The 15,949-nt window shown below is 42.3% G+C and overlaps 1 protein-coding gene across 1 annotated transcript in view; it reads left to right on the top strand.

Moving 5' to 3' along the window:
- Window positions 1–15,949, top strand: part of LOC310791542 (NACHT, LRR and PYD domains-containing protein 3-like) — a gene marked incomplete at its 3' end in the record, with an annotated part of 520,630 nt that overhangs the window by 71,242 nt on the left and 433,439 nt on the right. The window contains exons 3-9 of the mRNA XM_083653215.1: window positions 3,030–3,178; window positions 3,361–3,481; window positions 5,626–5,786; window positions 5,970–6,090; window positions 8,557–8,670; window positions 10,104–10,179; window positions 15,650–15,875. Coding sequence (XP_083509341.1) covers window positions 3,030–3,178; window positions 3,361–3,481; window positions 5,626–5,786; window positions 5,970–6,090; window positions 8,557–8,670; window positions 10,104–10,179; window positions 15,650–15,875 — 968 coding nt within the window. The remainder of the gene's footprint in view (window positions 1–3,029; window positions 3,179–3,360; window positions 3,482–5,625; window positions 5,787–5,969; window positions 6,091–8,556; window positions 8,671–10,103; window positions 10,180–15,649; window positions 15,876–15,949) is intronic.

The raw sequence follows: 15,949 nt of genomic DNA, 5'->3' as shown, positions 1-15,949 counted from the left end.
CTACTCAAGAAGACTGGTCTGGAGCCAGGCTATAAACTCCTTGTCCATGGATCATTTTGATGTTCTGTTGCACCTGTTTTCTTTTGGAAAAGTAAATGCATGATAGCTGTGGGATATAGGCTATTGGATTTTATTGAATTTTTGTATTCATTGTATTTGCACAAAAAAGCTCTGTCAAGTAGCCTAACCTGGAACACTTTTATTTTGAGATGTGTTTGAGTGAGATGGTCCTACTTCATGCAAATGATAAGAATTGTTATATGAATCCTAATTTTCAAACAAAGTTACAAAAACGTTTGTGTAAGCTGTCAATTGTTGTTCTTAGAAAGAAAATCGGAATCGGCAAAAATCGGTATCGGCAAGTCAGACTATTCAAAAATCGGAAATCGGAATCGGCCAAGAAAATGGCAATCGGTGCATCTCTAGTATTATGTGGTATGTATGTATGTTCTATGTGTTGTATTAAAGGGGCCATATTATGCATTTCTTAATTTTGTATCATATATATGTTGTTACAATCTTCGATGGTCATATTAACTCATTGAGTGCCAGCCACTTTTGGAGAACGGACCCTCCCAGTGCCAGAGTTTCAGAGCGTTTTCAGTGATTTCTCGAGGCCCACGTAAACACTGAACACGCACAAAGAACGAGGAGACTCTCTTCTATCATCAGCAAAAAAAAGTTTATTGATATCATTTTCCGTTCTTTAGTTATGAGCCGGAGAAGATAGGTTGTTTTGAGCAAAAAGAGACATTTCAAATTAGAAGCTGAGATAATTAGCCTTTTGTGAAATGAAGCATTTCAAGCACATCACTGACTCTGAAGCGAATATTTTCTGATGTAATGACACCTCAAAAATAATTACCTTCAATAAAACAGTGAAAACAAAGGAATTTTGTTTGGCAAAATAATATTTTTTAGCTGCAACCAGCAGCACTGGCCCCTGCGTGCGCTGCTGGTTGCAGCTTATTGCTGGTCTTGATTTACTGTTGGTGGGCATCAGATATTCTAGCTTGTTTGCCTGTCTCTGTCCATCGAGCCTGCTGTCTGGGTCTGTGTTTACTGTCAATGGTTGTATGCTGCCCTGCGTGCCCCACCCCCCTCCACCTCCGTGGGAGTGTCTCTGGTGGCTCTGCTGCGTTTGCTCTGCGTTTGCTCTGCACTGAAAAGTGCGCTGCACCCCGCTTTTTCACAGCATGTCGCCGGCTCCCAGCTGAGAATAATGTAACTTTTCAGAAAGACGCTGGTGTCGGCAACTAAATCATGCGGATGGGCTATCGCAGCGGACACGGAGGGGCTCAATTGTGGCAGCAGATTGGCTGCTGCAGGCACAGCTAACGTTATGCTTCATGCATATCGATGCATACGGATGCGATTTCCGTTTCCCCATGACTTCTTCTCTGTTTTTTACTCAACTTTCTCTAATCTGGAGAGCACTGTCACCACCTAATGGGTCTGTAAAATAGCTTTTACACATTCAACATCCACCATACTTTCACAGGAGATGGATCTGGCTTTGATCCACGTCCCACCGTCAAAAAACGCAATTGACGACTTTAGTCGTCATTGGCACTCTACGTTAGTATCTGAATTGACGACTATACTCGTCCTTGGCACTCAATGAGTTAAAGGGGCCATATTATGCATTTCTTAATTTTGTATCATATATATGTTGTTACAATGTTGGATGGTCATATTAAACATGGGCTAAGCTTCAAATAAATAGGTGAAGGTGTTTTAATGTTACCCCCATGAACCCCCCCTCCCCCCCATGAAGTCTCGTAGACGAGAGGACATGGATTTGTGCCGATTTGTGCGAGAGCAATAGTTCTAGTGACGTAAGGTAGGACTTGTTACCATGGTGATGACAAGCCTAGCCCGGGCCGGCAGTGCGCGCGCGCCATAGCCTTCACCCGTCCCCCCTGCCCCTCCCTTCCCTGTTCTGACTGCTCCAGTACACTGCAGACTTGTCAACCTAACCCCGCGTCACCAGGCTCTCTCCAACCTGGCTGTGACTCCACTACTGTATGTGCGTCACTACACCCTCCCTCCTCCCACCCTCCCTCCTCCTGTGGAAGCTCCGGGGGAAAATGGTGGCGATTGAGTGCCAGGCAGCCTGAATGAAATTGAATGTAACGTTCCCAATTCTATGTATTAAATTCTAAAAAACTACCCTCAACATTTGGGAAGGCTAAGCCACACAACTAGGTCGTTATAATCGCATTTCATGCTTCGAAGGCGACTTGACGACCATGAGGACCGTGAGGACTCAATCACAGCAGGTCTCCGCTGATAGACTACCACGGAGATCTCTGTTACAGGCGCAGGCAGTTACGCCTCCTCCTGACCGCCTGGAGTATTTCCCGGAGGGTGGGGGTTCTTAAAGGGACAGGACCTAAAACAGAGCGTTTCAGACAGAGGCTGAACTGAAGGGGGCAGTGAGAGCCAGTACAAGATAAACAATGAGTTTTTTGAACTATGAATGATGCAATAAGTTACTCTACTGGAGGCCAACAATAAAATAATAATACATTATATTAGCAAAATATGGGCCCTTTAAGCGTCATGTGATACGTGTGTTTTACGTATGTATGTTTGTCCATTGATACCTGTAGGCCTTGTATGAGATCAGGCTCCTTCAAAAGCTTGAAACAGCTTCCTGGGAGACCTGACACACTCACATTGTAAACCTGATGATGCTGATGATTATGATGATGATGATAATGTACGGTGATGATGGCATCAGTTCTAAAGTCTATTCAGCTCCAACGTTGACTGAGCGCGCTCAGTGGGACTACACGAGTTTGTAACGTGCAGGACTGCATCAAAGAGCTCAATGGGAGGGGCCATCTTTCCTTATTTGTTGCCGTGGATACCACTGATGCAAAACCTGGCATCCTGGACACTTATCAACAGACCATGTTATCAACAACTCCAGATGTCAGAAAAACTGACAATGTGCAACGTTGCAAGAAGTTGTGTGTCTTTACTAGAGCTAATGATGATGTATCAAACATTTGTGTTTGCAGAGGTCAGCACCACAGACAGAGAGCAGAGTCTCCAGTACCCAGCTGTCTGTCTATGAAGAGTGACCGGTCTAAAGATGAACCTCCAAAGTTCAGTAATGAACCTGGAAAGAAAAAGAAAAAAAATAAGAAAAAAATAAAGAACCTGGAAGGTAAGAGGACTGGTTAGACTGTGAGTCTCAATATTATTATTGTTGTCTAAAATGAATTTCTAAAATTTCCACATTTATTTGGATGAAAATTGGCGCACCCCTTGCAGTACCTCCACAAACCCCCGAGGTCAGTGGTGCCCAATGTTTTTACATTTCAAATCTACTTTTACATTTTTCCACAGCATCCCCCCCCACCCGCCAGAGAGCAGAGTCTCCAGTACCCAGCTGTCTGTCTATGAAGACTGACAGGTCTAAAGAGAGACCTCCAGACTTCAGTAATGAACCTGGACCTTCAGACACAAGGTAAGAGGACTGGTTATACTGCAATGAGGAAATGTTATTTGATATCCTACAGCACTGATTCCCAAACTGTGGCCCACTAGTGGACCGTGGAGGTACTGCAGGTGGGTCGCGAGTGGTCTGCCAACACTCCTGATTTCCGCGGGCAATCAAATGGCTGTAGAAGGATCAGTTGTAAAGCTACAGTGGAGATCCTGTTATCAAAAGAACCTAGAAGACCTAAAGCATCCATTGCTACCAAGCATAATATGCTAGCTTGTCTGTAAGGGGGCTAAATAACGCTCCAAACATAGGTTAAATTTTGGCGAGGGAAAACTATTTCAAAGGCGTCCCCTAACCTCTCAGCTCAATTGATCTGAATGAAAATTGGTTTAATGGGTACCACAAGTCTCCCCTTTACAGATAAGGTAGCATTTTTCACAGCCTAGCATTAATGGCTTGTGGATTGATTTCTTCTGTTGTTGCTCATCACATTTTGTCTCAACAAATGTGTTATGCCTGAAAATACTTCTGACGAGTAAAGGGGGAAGAACGTTTTGACAATCTGCTTTTGGGTATTTTGCTTAAATGTTTTTTCTATGTGGATGATGAATTATCAATTTCCCTTACGGCCAAGTTCACCTGCTCTGTTAATGAATTACAAAATATATAATATAAAAAACACAGGGAAATAGATCATCTTAGTCTCGTGTGTTGATCAGAGTTGTGATTAACTCATTCACCGCCAAAGACGTCTTTGACGTGTTATCAGAAATAGCCCTCCCCGCCAATGACGTGTTTGACGTGTTTTTGTTTTTATTAGTGCAGCGCCTAGTTCAAACACTTCCCCAGCCTGTGACATAGTATCAGGTCCCTAGCATCTAAGACAACACGTGAACAAACACATACCGCAGCTGTTGTTTTGAAATTGAGCAGGAGGAAAATCAGAAAACGGATAAACGCTTCTTTGTGCAGACAGAAGAAACGCCATTGAAACGCCCCTCGGCGCGCTGCACGAGCTGGTCGCCTTCCTCTGTGCCAGCCGGGAGAAAACGGGAGAAAGTAATCCAGAGAGATGTGTTTGATCATCGGAGGAATGAGGAAATGATCGATCAGAGGGCGGTGAGGACGTGTTGAATAGCCGAGGGGAAAACGGGAACGATCAAATAGCAGGGAGGATAGGACAGGGAGACATGGACGAGGACGGGTGGACCAGAACAAAACAAAATAAACACACGAACAGCTAACAAGGCAGAAGCGGCAGTCACAGCAGCCCGCTGTCCGTTCTCAAGAGCTATTCAGTTGGTTCATGAAATCGCTGGGCTGCGTGCCCTCCAGTGTTGCTCCTGGCCAATCCCGGCGCCACAGGGCGTGGTTATTGCTTATCCTATGTGGGGTTAGAAATCTAAAAGGGGGATCGTGTGTGTGTGTGTGTGTCTGTCTGTCTGTCTGTCTGTCTGTCTGTCGGTGTGTCTGTCTGTCTGTCTGTCTGTGTGTCTGTCTGCACACTCAGAGTAAACTGTATTGTTGAATGTAAAAAAAAAGCACTTCATGTGTATATATATATATATATATATATATATTTTTTGTCATTTGTGTCCTAACGAATAATATTTACATGTCTGATGTCAATACAGTTCAAAATAAAAGAATTGAGAGCGAGTTCTGCCTGAGATTGTGCCCTTTTACAAAAATTGCCTTTTCTCCTGTTTATTTTCTCAGGGAGACCTTTTGGGTGAAAACAGGGTGTATATAAATGGCTATAAGTAGAGTACAGAACATGCTAAAAGCTCACTTTTTTTTCCTGGTGAACCCAGAGACGTACATCTTCATTTTGAGGTATTGCAAATCACTTTGGTGCTAATAGATAATTTACTGTGGGTCTTGAAAGATGACCAACAATTATGAAAATCTTTGGCCTGTGCTAAATATTGGCAGTCCTAAACTGGCCATGAATGAGTTAAAGGGTTGGGTGAGCCCCGGAAGATTTTCAGATTTCAAAGTGGGCCGTGACATTCTTAAGTTTGGGAACCCCTGTCCTACAGTATTTGAGGTGAGCTTGCAAATTAATGCTGAACAAACAATGACTCAAAATGTGCAACGTTGCAAGAAGTTGTATGTCTTTACTAGAGCGAATGATGATATGTATCAAACATTTGTGTTTGCAGAGGTCAGCACCACATGCAGAGAGCAGAGTCTCCTGTACCCAGCTGTCTGTCTATGAAGACTGACTGGTCTAAACACATACCTCCAGAGTTCAGTAATGAACCTGGAAAAAAAGACCAAAGAAAGACAAAAAAAAGAAAGAACCTGGACCTTCAGACACAAGGTAAGAGGACTGGTTAGACTGTGAGTTTCAATATTATTATCTTTGTCTAAAATGCATTTAAAAAAATTCCACATTTATTTTGATGAAAATTGGGGGACCCCCTGCAGTACCTCTACAAACCCCCGAGGGCAGTGGTGCCCATTTCTTTTTACATTTAAAATCTACTCTTACATTTTTCAACAGCACCGCCCCCCACCCGCCAGAGAGCAGAGTCTCCAGTACCCAGCTGTCTGTCTATGAAGACTGACTGGTCTAAAGGCATACCTCCAGAGTTCAGTAATGAACCTGGACCTTCAGACACAAGGTAAGAGGACTGGTTATATTGCAATGAGGAAATATGATTGATTTGATATCCTACAGTATTGAGGTGAGCTTGTATTTACAAGGCTGCAAATTAATGCTGAACAAACAATGACTCAAATTAAACAATGAATAATGAAAATTGAAGAAGAGCTAAGTAGGCTACAGATATGGGCTATATCTGGTGAACACAGAGCCCACTAACAGGCCTACAGCTCAGTTCCTGCAGCATATCGCTCAAAAGGCCACCTCCCTACTGAAGAAAGTCTTTTCTATTCATAAGGGGGTCACATGTTATTTCTCTATCATATCATATCATATCATCGCGCGATATCAAAACGTGACGATATGTGTCGTGGAGATGAAAAACTATATCGCGAGAAAAAGAACCTCTGAACATGCTGATCTGTATTCTCTCTCTAACTTTTTCATTGCTTTGCTTGAAATGGGGACTAAACCGACGCTCATTAAATAACCGACAAGATTAAATGCGCTATTTATAGACTAATGCATTCCCCTGGCTGGCGAAGTTTGCGCAACACTTATTCACATTTCCCCATGTGGTTATCCCCATGCGGACCGCGTGTTTCAGTGGATGACAGCAGGGCGCACTGGCTGTGTGTCTGCCGCCTGCACTGGCAGAGGCACGGACGGACACTCTGACAGGGAGACCCCGCCGGTCCAAGTGGCAGGCGAGATGTCTCCCCTCATCTCTAAAGACTAGACCTACAGTAGTCTGAAATGAACTAGGTCGTGCCATCCACTTACGATTACCATGTCTAATTGATACGTTTCAATCGTCAATTAACGCTGCGCAACGCTCAACATGCAGTGCAGTCAGATAATTAATTGAAGAGGAATCATCCTCTTAGAGGATGACAATTAAATGTGAAGATACTAGCTTACACAATACACAGCTCGTTGCCTGCATACGTTATTTAAGATATAGATTGTATAGTTTTTTTTTTGTTTTTTTGTTTTTTAGCCATCATGTTCAAGGGTGTAATGAGTTCAAGGTGATGTTAGGTCTCCGTCTGTTCTGTCTTTTTGACAAAGACAACATTTAGACCAGTCAGTTTGTCTTTTCGCAAACATGGAGTTTGAATCTGCCATTTTGGGTTTTGATTAAGGCCGAGGGGCTATCCTTTTACCACATTAACCAAATAACACACATTCTTGTATGGGATACAACTAGGTTCAGTTATTATTGGTTAACCTACACCTAGCCCGATCATTCATCCAATGCCATTTAAGTACCGTGTGATCTGTACACCTTCCGGGTAACTGAAGCCCCGTTACCCTTGGCTCGGCTCTCCCGCGCTGGCACACCCTGTCAATTCAGCTGCGGCTATCTAACTATATCTACTAACTACCAACTACGGTTTACTAGCTAATGGATATGGGGCTGTCAGACAGCCTTTGGGACACTAAACTAAACTACTACAACTACAAGTCTAATAAAGCAGTAGTACTGTATATCTAGATCAGCTGACACTGAACCCCATGCTGAGTTACACAGCAGTGATGTCACCAGTGTGCCCTGGTTGTGTGCTGACATTCACTCTATTGCATATGAATAACATTTTCATATTACCAAATTAACTTAACAACAATCAATGGTACACATTTTTTGCTCTCCCGAGTCTGTAAAGGTACCTATATGCTGTATCTCAAGAACCGTAATAGATACAGACATGCACCTGGTACCAAAAGATCCGCAATACCCAACTTTATATTCACCTTTAGTACATTTATGGGGTTTAAAATCAATGCATTTCGAGTTATAAAGGAAAAACCACATTTTTGGGCGGACATCTTGGATTTTGGGGCCGCCATCTTGGAATTTTGCGTGGCCAGCGGTATTTTTGAAAAGAGTGGGATTTAAAGAGTATATGTACCAAATTTCATGCTTGTATCACTATTTGAACGATTCTTGCTATATTTGCAATTATCTGCTCTACTATTCCTGAAAATGCGCGACAAGTAAAAAAGATGTGGTTAGGATTAGGGTTTTCTTATCTAACCACGATCATAACCAAACCCTAACCCTAACCACATTGTTGTACTTGCCTAAACCTAATGTTTTATAAAAATGTGTGTGGTTCTAGTCATGAGTCCAGACAGGCAGCTTGCAGGCAAGTGTTCGTTAAGCCTTGGCTGAGGAGCTCTTTACCTGAGATGATGAGAGCTTCCTCAGCATCATAGATTTTCAGCCTAGCTACCAGGCCAAGCCCCAGCAGCAGCCTAGCTACCAGGCCAAGCACCAGCAGCAGCCTAGCTACCAGGCCAAGCCCCAGCAGCAGCCTAGCTACCAGGCCAAGCACCAGCAGCAGCCTAGCTACCAGGCCAAGCCCCAGCAGTCTGTGTGCCTGCCTCTCCTGAACCGACTAACCTGTGAAGAGCCCATCCTGATTGTCTTCTTCATAAAGACACAGATACCTTCACAATGTTCATAATGTGTTTCTCTCAGGATGCAGCAGCAGAGAGCAGACTCCCCTGAGCCCAGCTGTGTGTCCATGAAGAGTGACCGGTCTATGTCTCACCCTTTTAACTTCAAAGATGGACAGCACTCTACTGATCTGAGGTATTTATTTGAAACTGATGATAACAACAGATGCTTATTTTATTTATTTATTTACCGGTATTTATTTATTTATTTATTTATTTATTTATTTATTTATTTATTTATTTATTTATTTATTTAGGTTTATTTAACAGGGACAATGCACATTAATTAACATAAAATGTAAATGCACCAGAGTTAGCCAGAAGGCTATTTTACATCTGCTGTCCCTGGACTGGTCTTAACTCATTGAGTGCCAGCCACTTTTGGAGAACGGACGCTCCCAGTGCCAGAGTTTCAGAGCGTTTTCAGTGATTTCTCGAGGCCCACAGAATATTGTGTGATATTACTATGTAAACACCGAACACGCAAAAAGAACAAGGAGACTCTATTGTATCATCAGCAAAAAAAAGTTTATTGATACCATTTTCCGTTCTTTAGTTATCAGCCGGAGAAGATAGGTCAAAAACAGCAAAAATATGCTTTTCTATCAGGAAGCTGAGATATTCAGCCTTTTGTGAAATGCATTATTTCAAGCACATTCACTCACTCTAGCTAATCTTTTCTGATGATGTGACCTGGTTTAGTTCTGTGGTGCATGCGCGCCCCACCCCCCTGCCCCCCCCTCTCCCCGCCTCTCCCCGAGTCAGCTGCCAACTCCTCCCCACACGCACAAAGTCTATTCGGAGCCTCTGTTTTTGCGCCGCGCGGCTCCTGGCAGCTCACAGCAGCAATGAGGAAATGCCCAACGCGACTGCAGGTAAGGGTTGGCCCTTCGGCGTTGGGTGCTGCCTTTCTGGTGGGTACTCGTGTGAAGAAACTATGCAGACAGACAGACAGGCAGAGGAGCTGCAGTTGTGTGCGCGGATTGATTGCTGTTGGCAAGCAGCCCAGAGCCATCTACATGATGGCTCTGTCTGCAGCATGAGCGCGGTTTGTCTTTGATCACGGCTTTGTCAAGCTGTATTCCTGACACTTCTGTCATCTGGAGAGCACTGTCGCCACCTAATGGCTCGGTAAAATAGGTTATAGACATTCAACATGTCCCAAAATGTTACAGGACATAGATCTGGCTTCGATGGACCCCCCCCCGTCAAAAAACGCAATTGACGACAATCGTCGTCTTTGGCACTCTACGTCAGTATTTGAATTGACGACAGCTGTCGTCATTGGCACTCAATGAGTTAAGAGGTCACCCTGAAAAAAAAAAATGGTAAAGCTATAGAGAGAAACATCAAAACATGCAGTATAAAAAGAACAGTCAGAGTTATGTATGTAGAATTGGTCCGATCCTTCATCACATCCAATCAGAGCAGCATTTACACAGTTGGGTTCATTGTGTGTGTGTGTGTGTGTGTGTGTGTGTGTGTGTGTGTGTGTGTGTGTGTGTGTGTGTGTGTGTGTGTGTGTGTGTGACACCTTATATGACGTCATACATCATGTCTTCTCAACAGAGTCGAGGAGAGGTCAGAGGTTTCCAGTGGTCATTCTGCCCAGGAGCATCCAACAGACCTGGACTCCGTATTTACGGTGTGAAAAGAAATAACACATTTTACTTCAGCTACACACAAAAACACCTCGTACTTCACCATCAAGTTAGAAGGAGAGCTCCGCACATCTCTTTTTCGGGCAGGTGCGTCGGACAGGAACAGAATTGTCCATCAATTGTAAAGAAGGGAGTCCCGCACACCGTCCAAACTTGCAAATATGAATTTATTCTGTGACGTTTCGGTCACCGACCTTTTACAAACAAATGGTTACAGACATGATGAAGCCTGCTTAAATAAGGAGTGGCTGTTCTGTCACAGCCAATCAAAACTCCACACGTGAAGACGGGCTTGCAGCTCTGTCACAAGACAATAATTTCTAAAAGACATAGCCACTGAATTATATATAGAAAAATAACAATAATTAGGAAGTCTATGTCCATCAAAAATTTGGAAATAGATATTTAAATAGATAAACAATGGATCAAGTAAACAATGGTTAAAGTAAAGCTCATTTTAGGCACTAAATGGGGACAAATGTCATAATAACTGTCCACCTTATTTTTGAATGCCCCACTGTAACAAATAATTGTGGGTACAAGGTCCGGTTTAATGTGACTTATTGTTGCAGCTTGCCATTTCCTTTGTTATACTCGGCTGCAGACCCGAATTATAAACCGGAAACTGGAGGACGTTATGAAAGTTATAAATATAGTCACGTTATAAACAACTAACCAATGCTGGGGGTCCGTATGGAAACAATGTTACTCGAAATGGTTAAAAGTTAAATCAATTTGGTCATTCAGTGGCGTTTTACTGCCATGTAAAGTAACTATTATGCTAGCCGCTAGCATTAGCCACCAGAGATGGGCACTTGAGACTTGGTGACTTGGACTCGAGTCGACTCGAGTCCCTGTTTTGATGACTTGTGACTTGACTTGACAAAAACATAAATGACTTGAGACTTACTTGGACTTGGAAGTTAAAGACTCGAGACTTGACTTGAGAGGTGATGACTTGGATGACTTGTTTGTGTTTGTCTGTTTAAATAATTAAATCATAACGTAACATTGTCCAAGTTTCTCTGTCTGTCCGGTATGCGTCAGTCAGTGCATGGCGAGTGCAAGCTGGAACGGCATTGGGAGGAGACGGAGAGAGGAGCTTGACAGACAGCCAGTCACCCAATCACCACAATCCCATAAGGAGGATCATGACTGAGTCATCCAATGACAATTGTCATCCAGTCATGCTCCGCCTTATAGCATTGTCGTGATTGGATGACTGGCCGTCAATCAATCATCTCACTGGATTGCACACAGCTGCAATATTCTTCAAACAGGCAGAAGGGACAGGGGCGGAATCTAACAACGTTTGATGTTGTAGTCTGGCTGTCAGTGTTTCACTGTTTAACAGTGATTGAGAGGAAATATTTATTAAATACTTTTGGCCAGCGGTGGGCCAGCGCAGGCCCGTAGACTATCGGTTTGATCTGTAGACTGCGAGCACGCCAAGAGATCTTAAAATATTATGCACAAGCTTGCGCAACACGGTCTCCAAAGTTCCCAATCATCCTACAACTTATTCTAGTTGTGAGATGTATATATACCCCCCCTAAAAATGTGCTTTAGACTTAGGGTGTTAATTCATATAGTACATTTTTTTATTTTTATTTTGGCCAACATTGAAATATTACAACTTGTGGTAAAAAAATTGGTAAAAATAAATATTACTATCTACCACTTATTTAGCTTAATTTGGTTGCTTCCTTGTCAACCACAATGCATCATGGGACATTATGCAAATGTATGTGTCAGCCCTGGATTGGAGGGGGGAGAGGAACATGTTGTCAGCTGAGTGTGTGTGTGTGTGTGTGTGTGTGTGTGTGTGTGTGTGTGTGTGTGTGTGTGTGTGTGTGTGTGTGTGTGTGTGTGTGTGTGTGTGTGTGTGTGTGTGTGTGTGTGTGTGTGTGTGTGTCAACAATGCTTTTCTGCACTGGCATATACATTATATGCTAGGTTTCCAGCCTTGTTTATATTAATATGTTTTGATTGAGAAGAGGTAAATACTCTAAGTTTAAGCTATTTGTTTTTGTTTGATTACATTGTAGTATGTCAGCCTGTCACTAATTCACTGTTTAAACTGACGTGGCAGATTTTTTTACTGAGAAGCAGTTCAGAAATAAATAAGCGTTTATAAAGTTATTTGACTTTTGTTTGATTACATTTATTTCACTGAATATCAATTATTAGAACACAAATTAAATTCGTCATACTTTTTGAATGGGTTAGATACTGTAAATTGGCCAATAATATCACCACTATTAGACAGGTATTAATACCATGTCTTTTTTCTTTATAAAGAAAGGTAAGACTGCAGTATTTGGGCGTAGGGAAAAAAAGTGACTTGACTTGGGACTTGACTTGCCTTAACTAAGGACTCGACTTGACTTGACTTGACAAAACCTGTGACTTGACTTGACTTGACTTGCCCAAAACAAAATGACTTGGGACTTGCTTGAGACTTGGACCAAATGACTTGGGACTTACTTGAGACTTCTTGGACCGAAGTGACTTGGTCCCATGTCTGTTAGCCACAGTAGCCGACTACCCACAATGCATTATGTTATCCCAGCACCCAAACGACACGGCTGTAGAGCAGAATGGCTCTGCTGTAAAATCCTCATAGATGTTTTTTTTGTCAAGTTAAAACCATAGACTGTAAAACAGTCTATTACACCGGAAGCGGAAGAAGCACCCATCAGGCATCAAGGCAGCTAGAAATAAGGTGGATAAGATCTGACCAGACTGTCTCCAATTAGGTCTAAAGCAGCATGGTGCTTGCAGTCATACAGTAGGCTATAAAAGTTAAAGAATGCCTACCTCAGATAGCCTATATTTATAAATGAGCTTCACAATACATATAAAAAATATCAAGAGGCAAATATCAAAGGGACAATCTATTTTTGTGTAGAACACACAGAGGCCTTTAGAAAAGATCCATACATTTATAAACGTTGGACACAGTGGACCGGCTACAATGGCAAAAGAGCCTGGTCATCTATGCCCAGGATACACTTGCAGGATTTAGGCTCCTCGGCAGAACATCCCTTAAGGAAAAATGGAGAATTTTAAAATGAATATAGTAAAACATTTCATTACAAAAATAGAGAAACAAAGGGGGATCATAAGAACATGTTGAATAACAGTTCGTCATTGAGTCCTTTCGGTGCCAGAGTCTGCAAGGTGTGGATCCAATAAGATTCTCGTTGTTTTAAGTGTTTATCATGGTCACCGCCTCTAGGTGGCAGGGTGACCTGCTCCATCCCACAGAAGCGCAAAGTGGAAATGTCATGGTGAGCGTCATTGAAATGCACAGCAATGGGGTAATCCCGGTCATTTCTGCGAATTGTGCTTTTATGTTCACTGATTCTCTGTTTCAGTTTTCTCGTGGTTTTCCCAATGTAGGCTAGTCCACATAGGCAGCGTATCATATAAATCACGTGTGTGGATGCACACGTGATTATGATGTTGATGGGGTAAGTCCTACCTGTGTGAGGATGGGAAAATTGATTGGTTTTTGTGGTATTATTACACTGTGCACAGCTGCCACATCGGTAGTTGCCGTTGGGAAGAGGGTGCAAGCGTGTCTGTGTACGTCCACTGGATCTTATCTTCGGTTTAAAATCGGCACGGACCACAAGATCCCTGATGTTTTTCCCCCTTTTGCTAACAAAAAGTGGGGGATCAACAAAAATATGAGAGAGTTCAGGGTCAGACTTCAAGATATGCCAATGTTTATTAAAAATCGATCGTATGAGCGGACTGAATATTGAATGATGCACGTGACAGAGAATTTATTTTGTCTTTTTGCACTCTTTAATAGATCAGAGCGTGTCTTTTTAAGAGACAAATCATAAGCTTGATCGATCCACAGAGGTGGATATCCCCGCTGTAGAAATCTATTTTTCATGTCCACAGGCTTCTCTTTGAAGTCCTCCGTGGAGTGGCAGATCCTTCTCAACCTATAAAATTGACTGATGGGGAGAGCTTTTTTTAAAGGATTAGGGTGAAAGCTTGAAGCCGACAAAAGAGTGTTTTTATCAGTCTCTTTCCTATATAAAGTTGTCAAAAGAGAGCCATTTTTATTTAAAACCCACATGTCTAAAAAGCTCACTTTGTCATAACTGTGGTTGGACGTGAATTGCAAGTTACAATCAAAGCTGTTAAGCAAAGTTACAAAATATGCCAAATCTTCAGGACCTCCATTATAAATACAAAAGATGTCGTCTATAAATCTGTACCACTTAATGATCTTAGACAAGTGTGTATTCATATCTGAATTAAAGACATCATTCCTGTCAAAGAACCCAACAAATAAATTAGCATAATTTGGTGCACAAATGGTACCCAACTTCCCGGCAATTGAGAGCTCCATAAAAGATACAGTCCGGCAATACAAGGAGAAGCTTCTCAACATTAAACTGCAAAAATACAAGAGGGACACCGACGACTACCAGAGAAACGAGGTCTACAACTGGGAATTAAAATAATCTCAACCTGAGACAGCAGCCACTGCAGCCCCCTTTGTTTCTCTATTTTTGTAATGAAATGTTTTACTATATTCATTTTAAAATTCTCCATTTTTCCTTAAGGGATGTTCTGCCGAGGAGCCTAAATCCTGCAAGTGTATCCTGGGCATAGATGACCAGGCTCTTTTGCCATTGTAGCCGGTCCACTGTGTCCACGTTTATAAATGTATGGATCTTTTCTAAAGGCCTCTGTGTGTTCCACACAAAAATAGATTGTCCCTTTGATATTTGCCTCTTGATATTTTTTTATTGTATTGTGAAGCTCATTTATAAATATAGGCTATCTGAGGTAGGCATTCTTTAACTTTTATAGCCTATCACTGCAAGCACCATGCTGCTTTAGACCTAATTGGAGACAGTCTGGTCAGATCTTATAGTTATTATGACATTTGTCCCTATTTAGTGCCTAAAATGAGCTTTACTTTATCCATTGTTTACTTGATCCACTGTTTATCTATTTAAATATCTATTTCCAAATGTTTGATGGACATAGACTTCCTAATTATTGTTATTTTTCTATATATAATTCAGTGGCTATGTCTTTTAGAAATTATTGTCTTGTGACAGAGCTGCAAGCCTGTCTTCAAGTGTGGAGTTTTGGGCGTGGTTTTGGCGTAACCTATGTGGGATTCGAAATATCGTCTCGCTACTGGGGCAACTCGGTGGTCACAGCTCAGTAACCAGGAAGTAGCTGTGGACTGAGGCCGAAACTGATCACATTCAACAATTTTAGAGCCATTGTTGTGAAACTAGAAGGCTTTGTGCTGTAGGTCAACATTTCTATTCCATAATTATTTGTGAGATCATGTTGAATCTCCTTGCTGCACTCTTTAGATCAGTGCAGGCTTTCAGTCTCTGAAGATGGATGTAATTTTGTCTGCAGATTTTAGTATGAAGGTTTAATATGTATATTATTCTGTTCCAGCTGCTTGAGGAGAACATCGTCACCTTTGTGAAGATGGAGCTGAGAAGGTTCCGGAGGGTTCTGAGTCCAGATGAGGCAGAATGCTCAGAGAGTCAGAGGGTGGAGGAGGAGGAGGTGGATGGTGTGGAGGAAGAGCCGAGGAGGAGCAAAGAGGCTTTTCTAAACATCACACTGCTCTTCCTGAGGAGAATGAAGCAGGAGGAACTGGCTGAGGAGCTGCAGAGGAGTAAGAGTATTTAACAGCTTTAAAGGGATAGTTCGGTTTGTTTGAAGTGGGGTCCTATCAGCTAGTTGCATACA

This window comes from Poromitra crassiceps (assembly GCF_964638095.1).
Source record: "Poromitra crassiceps genome assembly, chromosome: 16".
NCBI classification, from domain to species: domain Eukaryota; kingdom Metazoa; phylum Chordata; class Actinopteri; order Beryciformes; family Melamphaidae; genus Poromitra; species Poromitra crassiceps.
This window is presented reverse-complemented; position numbering and strand designations above follow the sequence as displayed.